The sequence below is a fragment of the Portunus trituberculatus genome, chromosome 41 (assembly GCF_017591435.1).
Source record: "Portunus trituberculatus isolate SZX2019 chromosome 41, ASM1759143v1, whole genome shotgun sequence".
Lineage (NCBI taxonomy): Eukaryota > Metazoa > Arthropoda > Malacostraca > Decapoda > Portunidae > Portunus > Portunus trituberculatus.
In genome coordinates this window covers 3984479-3997227 of record NC_059295.1, presented here as the reverse complement: position 1 = coordinate 3997227, position 12749 = coordinate 3984479, and the positions used below count along the sequence as shown (strand labels likewise).

The window sequence follows — 12749 nt, the reverse complement described above, 5'->3', positions numbered from 1 at the left end:
TGTAAACTGAGGTTCCACTGTATAGGGGATCCTCGTGATTCGACTGTTCGCAATTCAAATTTCATTTAATTAATGCTCAATCCTCAAGATTCGACCGACTGACTCGCCAATTCGACATTCATATCTCGCACACAACCCACCTGGTCAGAATCCACCGCCACCCCAAATTTGTCTCCAGCCTGCCAGGTGGAAGTGTAAACTAACACTACCCTGTGCGCAGTGTTGCCAGATTGTGCAAAAAGTAGCAGATTGGGCTGCTTTTGAAGGGTACGCGCTACTTAAATTCATAATCCGCTACTTGCGATTTTTTTGGCTTCTTAATTCATGATATGTTTGGGCTGCTTGATGACATTTTTGGATTACTTTTGTAATTTTTCAAAATGTTAACAATATAATGATGATATTAACAACATTAATAAAAATAATAATAATAATAATAATAATAGTGACATTGAGAACAGTGTAGTTATGGTGCTTTTTCTTTTTTTGTGGTGAGTAGGCAACTGATGACAACTCGCTTCTCTTGCCTCACTGTACGTCAAGAAAATGACTTACTAGATAATGCAAGTCTTTAAAAAAAGTGATGCACAGGAAGTGAAAGGAAGAATCTTTAAAGGCAATAAGAATAATTAAGTTTTGTCGAGAAGAAGAAAAATATTTTGGTTAGATTTAGATAAGAATGGAAATAATTTATAGATAAAAAAGAAGCCAGAGAAAACTTATGGAAAAAATGGTACATCATGAGAGAGGACTCCACTCCCCTCCCCCTAACCCCATGGAAAAAAAATATGAGCAGATAGTGGTAAGTACAAAGTATAGTAGTTAAAGTAATAGGTAGTAATTTTTTGTATTGGGATATACTGTGGTGAAATCCACTGCTTTTCAAGCGTGCTTCTGCTACTTTTCATTAGGAAAATCTGGCAGAGGAAACGATCCACAGGCTGTGTGTCGTTTCCTCTGTGTCTCTCTCGCCCCAGCTGTTGTCCAGGTAGGCCATGCTCTGCTGTTCCACCTCTTGCCTCCATGCTGCTTCGACCATGCCGCGCAAAGTCTCCTTCAGCCTCAGCTCCAAGAAGCACAATTTCCTGCCTTTCAAAGATAAGCTTGAGCTTATAAGTGTGAGGCAGGTATAGCTCACAGTGTCATTGCAGTGCAAATGGGTATCCCTAGATAAACTGTATCAACAATTTGGAAGAACAGGGACAAGTACAACAAGACCGCTGCAAGTGTTTTTTATTTACAAAAATGTACTGTACAGAACCTTAATGTGTTTAATAGAAAAAAAGTTAGGTATAAATAAAGCCTTTAATAGTACTGATTTAGTCTAATTTAGTGTTTTTAGAGGTTATAGTGATGTTTTGGGGTCTAGGCTGGAGGTTGACCCCTATCTCCCCTTATTCATTCTTAAGTATCTTATGGGAAAAATTGCTTCACGATTTGAATAAACCCTGATTCGACTGATGAAAAACCACCCTAATCCCATCGAATTGTGAGGATCCCATGTATATGACATTGATTTTTCCAAATTAATTTTTTCAGTAACATTTTATCACACTGTTTAAAGACCTCTGAACTTAATTGTAGAAAATGGAATTGTAAATATAATGTTTTACTTATTTTTTTTCCAGAACCCAGGAGAGATACTTAGCCAAACACATGAACACGAAGACAAGTAGTGGTTGAGTTGTTTATTCAGTGTCATCATGACGGTAAAGCAGAGGGCCACTCGTAAGTCACCAGGGAGCACCAGTGCTTTTCCAAGACCAGATATCAGGAATGGGTAAGGCCACATTTTAAGCAACATTCCTGTCAGTAATTTTTTGTTATCATTGGTTATACTTCTTTGAAAGATCATATCATACATACATCCATATTTTACTTGGATATTATAACATAAGAAATTTCTGAATTTGTTGTCAGTTTTGAGTTTTCATGGTTTGTATAATTTGCAGCAGTCTTAACCCTTAAACTGCTAATTCCTAATTGCTGAATGCTTTGGTGCGCCTAAAATATTAACATTCCCATGTCAGAGAAAATATATTTCGAATTGTATGCCATGAATGACAAAAATCCAAAATACAGTAATACCGAAGTTTTGAATCTGTAAATAAATAAATAGAGCAAGAAATAGGCCTACAAAACTTCGCGGGGTTTGGAAAGCGCGGGGAAATAATGACACGTCGGGTGCACTGTATGGTCCGGGTTGGGAGCTGAGCGGTACCAAGCTGGGCCGTTTTCTACACTCCCTCTCTCTCTCTCTCTCTCTCTCTCTCTCTCTCTCTCTCTCTCTCTCTCTCTCTCTCTCTCTCTCTCTCTCTCTCTCTCTCTCTCTCTCTCTCTCTCTCTCTCTCTCTCTCTCTCTCTCTCTCTCTCTCTCTCTTTATTTTTTTATTTAAACTTAATGCACATAACATACATATTTTACACATAAGTATGTTTTCAGTTGGAGCTGAGTTCGTGAGCTAAGAGCGTGCACTGGCATGTGACGCTCATTCTAAAGCTGCTCCCGGGGATGGCATTGTGAGCGAGGGTGTCATAAAACTGTCACTGTCAATTGCGCACCTCCCTCGCCACTGATCAGCACTGTCATGTCAGGCACACGCACATCCCACGTCACTGTGTTTCACTGTCACTGTCAGGCATACTATTTTCCTCCACTGTCACTGTCAGGTGGATTGCAGGCTGGTGGACACTGCCATTTTATCACCTGTCACTGTCAGTATCAGGCGGAGATGTCCGTAACCAGGCGTGGGCAGCACACTTCACCTGCTGGGTGGACATGCTGGAAACGTCCACTACTGAAATGAAGGCGTTCCACAACACCGTGGTGTCGTGGGAGAAGGCGCGCTGACACCTCACAGAATGGCACCTCGGCACCTCGAGGAGGGTGTCGGACACTACCGCTCTCGTAGTACGTTCACTCCTCCTCCAGGGTATCCGTAGAGCCGTGAGGTGAGGTATTTGCTGCACCTGGGCTTTGTGCAGCACAGTAAGGGCCCCAACACGCCTTCGGTGCTCCAAGCTGTCCAGCACGTTGATATGGGCTTCTTGGTGAGGGTCTGGGTGCTGTCGCTGCTGTCTCTGCTGCAACTGCTGCCCCTGATGCCGCTGTCGCTGTAGCTCAGCTTGGGGCTGCTGTCCCAGGCCACCGGGCTCGCCACTGCACCTTGTCCAGCAGGGAGAGGTGGGACTGGGCACTGCACATCCAGCTGAGGGGGCTGTACTCCATGATGGGCCTCACCTGCGCTTTGTACAGCGTCATGAGCCCCTTGGCATCGAGTAGGTGCCTCACTCGATGTAGGAGTGTCACCCTCAGGGATGCCTTGCGTGCCACGCTCTCCAGGTGGCGGTCGAAGCTGAGTTTGGAGTCTACCTCCACCCCCAGGATGTTGATGGAGTCCTTAATGGCAAGGGTGTCTTCTCCAAACTTCAGCTGGCCTTCAAACAGCCTGACGTCCTCCCGTGAACATGAGATGACCACGGCCTGGGTCTTTTCGGCAGCAAACTTGACTTGCCACTGTTTACCCCAGGCCAAGATGTCACCAAGGTGGCGGTTGGTGACATCAATCACGTTCACTGCCTCCTCTCTACCGAAGCTGTGCGAGAGAGTGGCATCGTCCGCGTATGCCGACACAGGCGAGAGGCTCTGAAGGTGGTCGTTGAAATATACGTTCCACAGAATGGGCCCAAGGATCGAGCCCTGTGGAACGGAGGCCTCCACTGAGTGTGTGGTTGACGTGCACCCGCCCAACACTATTCTCAGACTCCGGCCTTGTAGGTAGCTGGAGAACAGCTCTAGCAGTTGTCCTGTGATGCCGAACTGTTCGAGCTTGGCCAGGAGTCCTTTGTGCCAAACTCTGTCAAAAGCCCCAGCAATGTCAAGGGCAATGACAAGGGTGGGGCGGCCGGCGTTGAGGGCGTCATGCCAGGCTTGTGTGAGGAGGAGAAGCATGTCGGAGGCGGAACGTCTCTTTCTAAATCCATATTGGCGTGGAGAGATGAGGTGACGCTCCTCTAGGTGACAGGTCAGCTGCTCAGCTATTATTTTCTCCAAGATCTTGCTGACAGCTGACAGGAGAGAGATGGGGCGGTAGTTTGCTGGGTCACCTTTATCCTTTTTTGTGTACAGGAGTGACCCGAGCCTCCTTCCATGCAGCTGGCCAGGTGCTGGTTTGTAGGCACTGGCGGAAGATGTGTGTGAGGGGTTTTGTTAGCTCCTCCGCACAGTGCTTCAGCAGGAAGGGCGAGACGTCGTCAGGGCCGGGCGCCTTCCTGGTGTCGGTGCTGCGCAGAAGCTTTGTCACGGCGGCTTCGCTGAGCTGTAGGTGGTCCAGGGTTACGTCACACAGAAGGGTTAGCTGTGGAGGCTGACTGTCAGGTTCCTCAGTCGTCATTCTCCCGCTGAAGTGTGCTGCCAGGAGTTCAGCCTTGTCTTGGTTGGCAACTGCCAAGTTGCCAGAGGCTGTTTTTAGGGGCGGGATCCTCTCCTGTGTGACTGTGCCCTGCCGCTGCTTCACAAGGGACCACCATTGCTTGGGATCAGTTTGGTTACTGGCAAGCTTCCTCCGTAAACTTAACTCCCACCTCTGCCTCGCCCATGTAGCCACTCTCGCCATGTTTTTGCAAGCAGCGCAGTGCTGGGCCTTGTGGCGCCTGGAAGGACGACGCTTCAGACGAGTCCAGGCCTTGTACTTGGCATCAACAGCTTGCCGGCACCTGTAGCCGAACCACGGCTGGTCTCGTGGATCGACTCTATATGCCCTGTGAGGGACGTGCCTTGGCTCTCTCTCTCTCTCTCTCTCTCTCTCTCTCTCTCTCTCTCTCTCTCTCTCTCTCTCTCTCTCTCTCTCTCTCTCTCTGTGTATGTGTGTGCATTTTTCTGCGTGTCCTACATGATACTAGTCTTCTGTACAGATGTTTTATACATATATATGTATGATAGAACTTTATCTGTGTGTGTATTTACCTAATTGTATTTACCTAATTTTAACATACGGGAAAAGAGCTATGCTCGTACTGTCCCGTCTCCATATCTACTAATGTCCAGCTTTTTCTTAAAATCATGAATATTCCTTGCGTTGACCACTTCCACGTCTAAACTATTCCATGCTTCCACCCTTCTATGAGGGAAGCTATATTTTTTCACATCTCTCCTATAAGTGGCCATTTTTAGTTTTTTCCCATGCCCTCTCGACATTCTTTCATTCCACATACACAGATCTTCCCTATCCATTTTTCCATGCCAATCATCACTCTGTATATTGCTATCAGGTCTCCCCTTTCTCTTCTGTTTTCCAGGGTCGGAAGTTGCATTCTGTTCAGTCTGTCTTCATAAGTCAAATCTCTTAAGTCAGGCACCATTTTGTTGCAGCCCTCTGTACTTTCTCTAGTTTCCTTATGTGTTTCTTTAAGTTTGGAGCCCACTGTATTGTTGCATATTCAAGCCTTGGTCTTATCATTGCAGTAATTATTTTCTTCATCATTTCTTCATCTAAATATACGAACGCCACTCTTATGTTCCTCAATAAGTTCAATACTTCTCCAATTATTTTGTTTATATGTCTCTCTGGCGATAGGTCATTGGTAATTGTCACCCCAAGGTCTTTTTCTTCATGACTGGTTTTATGTCTTCATTTCCTATCTTGTACATACTCCTGATTCTTCTTTCACTCTTGCCAAACTCTAATTTCTTGCATTTTGTCGTGTTGAACTCCATTTGCCATGTACAGCTCCATTTCCATATTCTGTCCAAGTCTTCCTGGAGTAGTTCGCAATCTTTGTCACATCTCACTTTTCTTAACAATTTTGCATCGTCTGCAAATAGGCTCACATAACTGGACACCCCATCCACCATGTCATTTATGTAGACCGCAAACATTACTGGTGCCAACACTGATCCCTGTGGAACTCCACTCTCCACCAAGCCCCATTCTGATGGTCTGTCCTTAATTATTGTTCTCATTTCTCTTCCTACCAAAAGTCTTCCATCCATTTTAGTAAACTGCCATGCACTCCTCCTACCATTTCAAGTTTCCAGATCAGTCTCCGGTGTGGTACCTTATCAAAGGCCTTTTTTAAATCCAGATATATTCCATCAGCCCAACCATCTCTTTCCTGTATTACATCTATCACCCTCGAATAGTAACATATCAGGTTTGTCGTGCATGAACGCCCTTTTCTAAAACCAAATTGACACTCACAAAGTATGTCATTTTTCTCCAAGAAGTCTGTCCATCTATTCTTCACCACCCTCTCACACATCTTAGCTACCACACTTGTAAGTGACACTGGTCTATAGTTCAATGGGTCTCTCTTGTTACCTGATTTATAGATTGGGACAATGTTAGCTCTTTTCCAGTCTTGGGGCACTACACCTTCCCTTAATGAGGCATCAATTACTTCACAAACTTTTTCTGCCAGTTGCTCCCTGCATTCTCTTAAAATCCATCCTGATACCCCATCAGGTCCCACAGCTTTTCTCACTTCTAAACTCCCCATCATATTCTTGATCTCCTCCACAGTTACTTGAAACTCCTTCATAATCCCTTTCTGTTCCATTACCAGTGGTTTGTCAAAAGCAGTCTCCTTTGTGAATACCTTCCGAAAGCATCCATTCATAGCCTCTGCCATTTCCTGGGATCTTCACTGCATACTCCATTTACTTCTAAACTTTCAATACTTTCTCTATTTTTGATGTTGTTGTTCACATGTCTGTAAAAAGCCTTGGTTGGTCTTTACATTTATCAATTATATCCTTTTCTTGTTTCTTTCTTTCTTCTCTTCTAATCAACACATATTCATTTCTTGCTCTTTTGTAACTTTCCCACTGCTTAATCCGTCTTTTCCTTCTCCACCTCTTCCATGCATCCTCTTTTCTTGTTCTAGCCTTTTCACATCTATCGTTAAACCAGTCCTGCTTTCCAACTTCTCTATGTTGTCTTATTGGTACAAATTTTTCTCACCTTCTTTGTATATTTTTATAAATTCCTTCCACTTTTCATTTGCTCCTTAGCACTCTTGAATTTCATCCAATTTGTCTCTTGAAAGAATTTCTTTAGGTTTCCAAAATCTGTCTTGGCATAATTCCATCTTCCCACTTTATATTCTTCATTTCTTCTAGATTTCTCTTCATCTATCACCTTGAACTCCAAAACTGCATGATCACTCTTTGCTAAAGGGCACTCCACCCTCATCTCCTCAATGACCATTGGCTCTGTACTAAAGACCAAGTCCAGTCTTGACGATGCTCCCTCTCCTCCAAACCTAGTATCTTCTTTGACCCACTGAGTTAACACATTTTCCATTGCCAGTGTCAATAGTGTATTTCCCCATGTTGTCTCTGATCCTTCCATTGACCAGTCCTCCCAACACACCTCTTTACAATTAAAATCTCCCATCATTATAGTTCGTTCACAGCCACCCAACATTTCTTCCAGACATGTTCCTGTATCACTTATCATTTCTTCATATTCCTGTACTGACCATGCATTTGTCTTAGGTGGTACGTACACCACTATGTAGTGCCTCTTTTTCCTTCATTAGTTTCTGCTCTGATCTTTAGCACTTCTGCCTTTCCCATACCTTCTTTCACTTGATCCACCTTTATATCTTTTTAACCAGCAACATCACTCCTCCTCCCATCTTACCTACTCTATTTCTTTTCCAAACATTATATTTCCTTCTCCAACCATCATCAGGTCTTCTCCTCTCTCAGTTTTGTTTCAGTAAGACCCACAATATCTGGGTTCTTGTCCCTCAAGTAATCGTTGAGTTCTAAAATCCCGATATCACTCCATTTATGTTGGAATACATTACATTCCGCTCATACGTAAGTTTCTTTAGTCCTTTCTTGCTGTACTTTTCTGGGTTATGAACCACTTCCTCAGTCTCATATCCAAGATTCTCCAGAAAAACTCTTTCTTCTCCTCTTCTGTCCTCTCTTCATTTTTTCAAAGCCTCCTTTCTCAACTCATTTAACATTTCTCTTTCCTTTTCACCGAGATCTCTTCTCAACCAAATCTTCCTTGTTGTTTCCTGCTGGGCTAGCCTCCATGACTTCTCCACCAATTCATCTACATCCTTTTGTGACTTAAGTTTGATTCTTATTGGCCTCATACCTTCTCCTGTGAACTTTCCAATTCTATGGAAGTCCTCTATTTCTTGTACTAGGTCTTTTCCTCCTCCTGCACCACATTAATGATATTATTTATCACCTTTTTATGTTTTTCTCTCTCCATTTTACTCGGTGTCTTATCCTCCTCCACACCAAATATCACCACACATCTCTTTTTGTCTACAGTTTCCCTCACCAATGTCTCATTTGACTTAATAACCTTCACCACTTTCTCAGCAATCTTCTCTTCTATGATCTGTTGATCTATAATTTCAGCAAGGCCCAAAGTTTTCTCCCAGACTCTTTGATTTCCTTTTCCAGACTTGCAACTTTGTAATTTACCTCCTTTCTTTCCACTTCCTGACTTTTTTCCATTCAGCCTGCTTCTCCATCACTTTTCCTAAAGATTCTCCACATTTTCGCAATTCACTTTAATTAACTTAACTTCCTCTTCCAGTATTGCATTTTCTGTCTTCATTTCAGCGCACTCTTTCAGTACATTGTCATAACTCGTTTCCAGGCCCCCATACTTTTCAAACAGTTTTCAATTTTACCTTCCAACTCCAGAATTTTCTTGACATAAACGCTCTTCTCCATTATTCCTTGAAATCCTGTGAAGTCTGATTCATCTTTCGAGTTCACGGCCGCCATGTTGCGCTGATGTAAACAAACTCCAGCTGATGGCTCAAACGCAGGCTACAGTTTATATTCACCTTCCCTGGACATTATTTTGCTAATCAACAGTTAACATGACTATATGGAGACGGGACAAACATTACAAGCTCCTTTCCCACCTTAGTTACTCTTAGGCAATGGCAACTGTAGAATTAGAGATGATTGCTCTGGAGCTCAGCGACCACATCCGCCATCGACGGTGTCCCGTGTGTGTGTGTGTGCGTGCGTGTGTTGGTCCGTCACGAATCCTCTGTACAGATGTTTTGTATGTATTGGGTATGTTTGACTGAGCTGAGCTTTGTGTGTATTTACCTATTTGTATTTACCCATTTGTGTATTACAGGGCTCGAGCTAAGCTCTCTGTGTCCTGTCTCCTTGTCCACTCCTGTCATATCTCTCTTTCATCTGATTGACACACACTGCGTCAACGATATCACTGCTCAGTATATTCCACTTATCAATACTACGATGTGGGAAACTGTACTTTCTCACGTCATTCAGACAGATGTCTTTTATTAGTTTTTTCCATGTCCTCGGAGATGATTACTTGTGGTCACCTTTATCAATTTTCTGTCCAATATGTCAATCTTGTTCACCAATTTATACATAGTTATCATGTCTCCCCTTGTTCTCTCTTCTAATGTGGTCAACACCAGTTCCCTCAGTCTTTCCTCATAGTCTAACTCTTTGAATCCTGGTACCATCCTTGTTGTCAGCCTCTGTACCCTTTCCACCTTCTTCACATTTTGCTTCATGTGCGGTGACCAGACGCAAGCTGCATATTTTAACTGGGGTCTTATTAAAGTGCATAGTATCTTCTTCATCATTCCCTCATCCAGGTAGTGGAATGCAAGACCAATATTTTGAAACATGTTATATGTTTTCAAAAATATCTTGTTAATGTGTTTCTCCGGTAACAAAGTGTTTTGCACGGTTACTCCTAAGTCTTTCTCCTCATTGGTCTCTTCAATTTTCTCATCACCCAGCCTGTAATCCCTGTTTGGTCTGTATCTACTTCTTCCCATTTTCATAACATGGGTCTTGTTTATATTAAATTCCATCTGGCACTCTTTACTCCACTCATATATTTTATCAAGATCTTCCTGTAACTTGTTACAATCTTCCACCTTCCTTACTCTCCTCATAATTTTAGTATCATCTGCAAACATATTCATGTAACTGTCAATTCCTACTGGCATATCATTAACATAAATAAAAAAACATGATGGGACCAAGCACTGACCCTTGTGGAACTCCACTGGTTACCTTTTTTCACTCTAACTTCTTTCCTTTCACCACTGTTCACATTTCTCTTCCCACTAAGTAATTTTCCATCCATTTTGCTAGTTTATCACTTACTCCTCCAATCTTCTTTAGTTTCCACATCAGTCTATTGTGTGGCACTTTATCAAAGGCCTTTCTCAAGTCCAGGTAAATAGCATCCACCCGTCTCTCTCTATGTTGTAGTATGTCAGTCACTCTTGAATAAAAACATAATAAATTGGATACGCACGAACTTCCTTTTCTGAAACCAAACTGCCTTACACTCAGAATGTTTTCACTTTCTAGATACTCACTCCACTTTGCTTTAATTACTTTTTCACATACCTTGCACAATATACTAGTCAATGATACCGGTCTGTAATTTAACAGTTCCATTCTACTTCCATTCATATATATAGGCACAATGTCAGCTCTTTTCCACTCTTTCGGAACTATTCCTGTTCGTATGGAGGTTTCCACAATATCAAATATGGGGTTCAACAATTGATCTTTACATTCTTTCAGCAACCTCCCAGATATGCCATCAGGCCCCATTGATTTATTAATATTTAAGTTACTTATAATTTTCCTTATATCTTCTTTAGTAACCATGATGTCCTGCATTTGCTTTATTTCCGTAGGCCTTTCTCCCATAAAATGCTCCTCCTTTGTAAACACAATGCAAAAGTTGTCGTTCATTATTTCAATTAAAGTCCCCAACTATCATCACTCTATCCTTTCTGGTGAGTTCCTGCTTCATGCTGTCTAGAGTATTTCTCATCACCATTTGATACTGTTCATAGTTCCAAGCACTGGTTCTGGGTGGTATGTATACTGTTATAATATTAATGTCCCTCTTACCATCTGTTATAAGCATACTTATCACTTCCTCATTTCCCTTACTACAGTTTACCTCCTTCACTATCAGATCTTTCTTAGTAAAATCCATTATACCACCACCTCCTTTATTCTTTCTATCATTTCTGCATACTTTGTAGTGTTTTACATCAAACCAATCTAGCTTTATTTCGGGCCTTAACTTTGTTTCCACCACACACATTATGTCCGGTTCACTATTTCTTAGGTAATCCATACATTCTAGCCTTTTAGACAGAAATCCATCTATATTCATGTATGTCACTTGAATTCCATTCCTAATCTCTTTCTTCCATGTTTCAGTCAGTGTAATGTCTATTCCATCTGTTTTATCCACCACTTCTTCAGCCTCCCATTTCTCATCCTCCAAAAAAACTTGGTCTTTTCCTCCTCGGTTCTTTCCTCATTCTTCTCTCTCACTTCAGTTACAAGCTCATTCATTTTCATTCTTTCCTCCTGTGTCATATTTCTTCTTATGTAAATTATTTTGGTTTCCTCGTAGTCTTTAAGTTTTCAGGCCCTCCTCAGTAAGGCCTCGGCTGCCACCTGAGACTTTAATTTCAATTTTAATGGTCTGCTCTTGCCTTCTTCAAAAGCTCCTAGTCTCACACTTTCCTCTACCTCAGCATATAGGCATTCTTCCTCCTCGGAGATCTTATTCAGTAAAAACTTAATCCTGTCATTTTCCTTATCCCTCCTATCTTGCCAGTTCCTGTTAGTTTCCTTCCTCAAACCTGTTATGATCACTCATTTTTTCTTTTCAGCAATATCTATCACCACATACTTATTTTCCTTCAAAACCTTAACCATTTAACTCTGTGTAATCACATTATTTTCTTCTTCTAGCTTCTTCATTATCTCTTTGAAGACTTCTGTACTTCTTGGTGTTCATGTTTCACTTCCTTAATTTTGGCATCAATTAGGTTAAGGCACTCCTCCTTCCCCAAGTCACCTTCGGATATTTTCTTTTCCATTTCAAGTAGTTTAGCCTTCATTTCCTTAGATGCTGATTTTCTTTTTCCATTTCCACTTTCTCTTTCAATAGCTCTTTGTTCTCTCTTGTTAGCATGTAGATTTCTTTTTTGAAGGTATCATTCTCCGCTATGACTCTATCTAACTTTTCTTCTATGGATCTAATATTTAGAAACTTACTTTCTAATGCCTGAATTCTTGAATCCATGTCTAATTTATCTAGTTCACTTGGACTGGTCACAAACCCCTCGAAGTCTCTCATGTTTCTAGGGGTGGATGTCATGATTGTGTGTGTGTGTGTGTGTGTGTGTGTATTTACCTAGTTGTAGTTTTACAGGGACTGGGCTTTATGCTCGTGTGGTCCCGTCTCCATATTTACACTTATCCAATTTTTCTTTAAAACTATGTACACTCTTTGCTGACACCACTTCCTCACTCAAACTGTTCCAAGTCTCAACACATCTTTTTGGAAACTAAATTTTTAACATCTCTCAGACATCGTCCCTTCCTTAGTTTCTTACTATGCGATCTTGTGCTTCTAAAGTCATATTCTTCTCTCAGGATCAGTTTCTCATTATCCACTTTATCCATTCCGTTAATCAATTTATAAACTTGTATCAGATCCCCTCTCTCTCTTCTCTGCTCCAAGGTTGGTAGATCCATTGCCTTTAGTCTCTCCTCATATGCCATCCCTTTAAATTCTGGAACCATTCTTGTAGCCATTTTTGTAGTCTCTCTAATTTTCTTATGTGTTTCTTTTTATGGGGAGTCCACACAACTCCTGCATATTCCAATCTAGGTCTTATTTTAGTACTTATCAATTTCTTCATCATTTCCTTGTCCATATAGT

The 12749-nt window shown here is 41.9% G+C and overlaps 1 protein-coding gene across 2 annotated transcripts in view; it reads left to right on the top strand.

The window, feature by feature from the left end:
• Window positions 1-497: 497 nt before the first annotated feature.
• LOC123516806 (2-oxoglutarate and iron-dependent oxygenase domain-containing protein 3-like) overlaps window positions 498-12749 on the top strand; it is a 188299-nt gene continuing 176047 nt past the window's right edge. For both annotated transcript variants that reach the window (XM_045276487.1, XM_045276488.1), the window contains exons 1-2: window positions 498-802; window positions 1629-1780. In XM_045276487.1, coding sequence (XP_045132422.1) covers window positions 1704-1780 — 77 coding nt within the window. In that variant the 5' untranslated portion in view covers window positions 498-802; window positions 1629-1703. The remainder of the gene's footprint in view (window positions 803-1628; window positions 1781-12749) is intronic.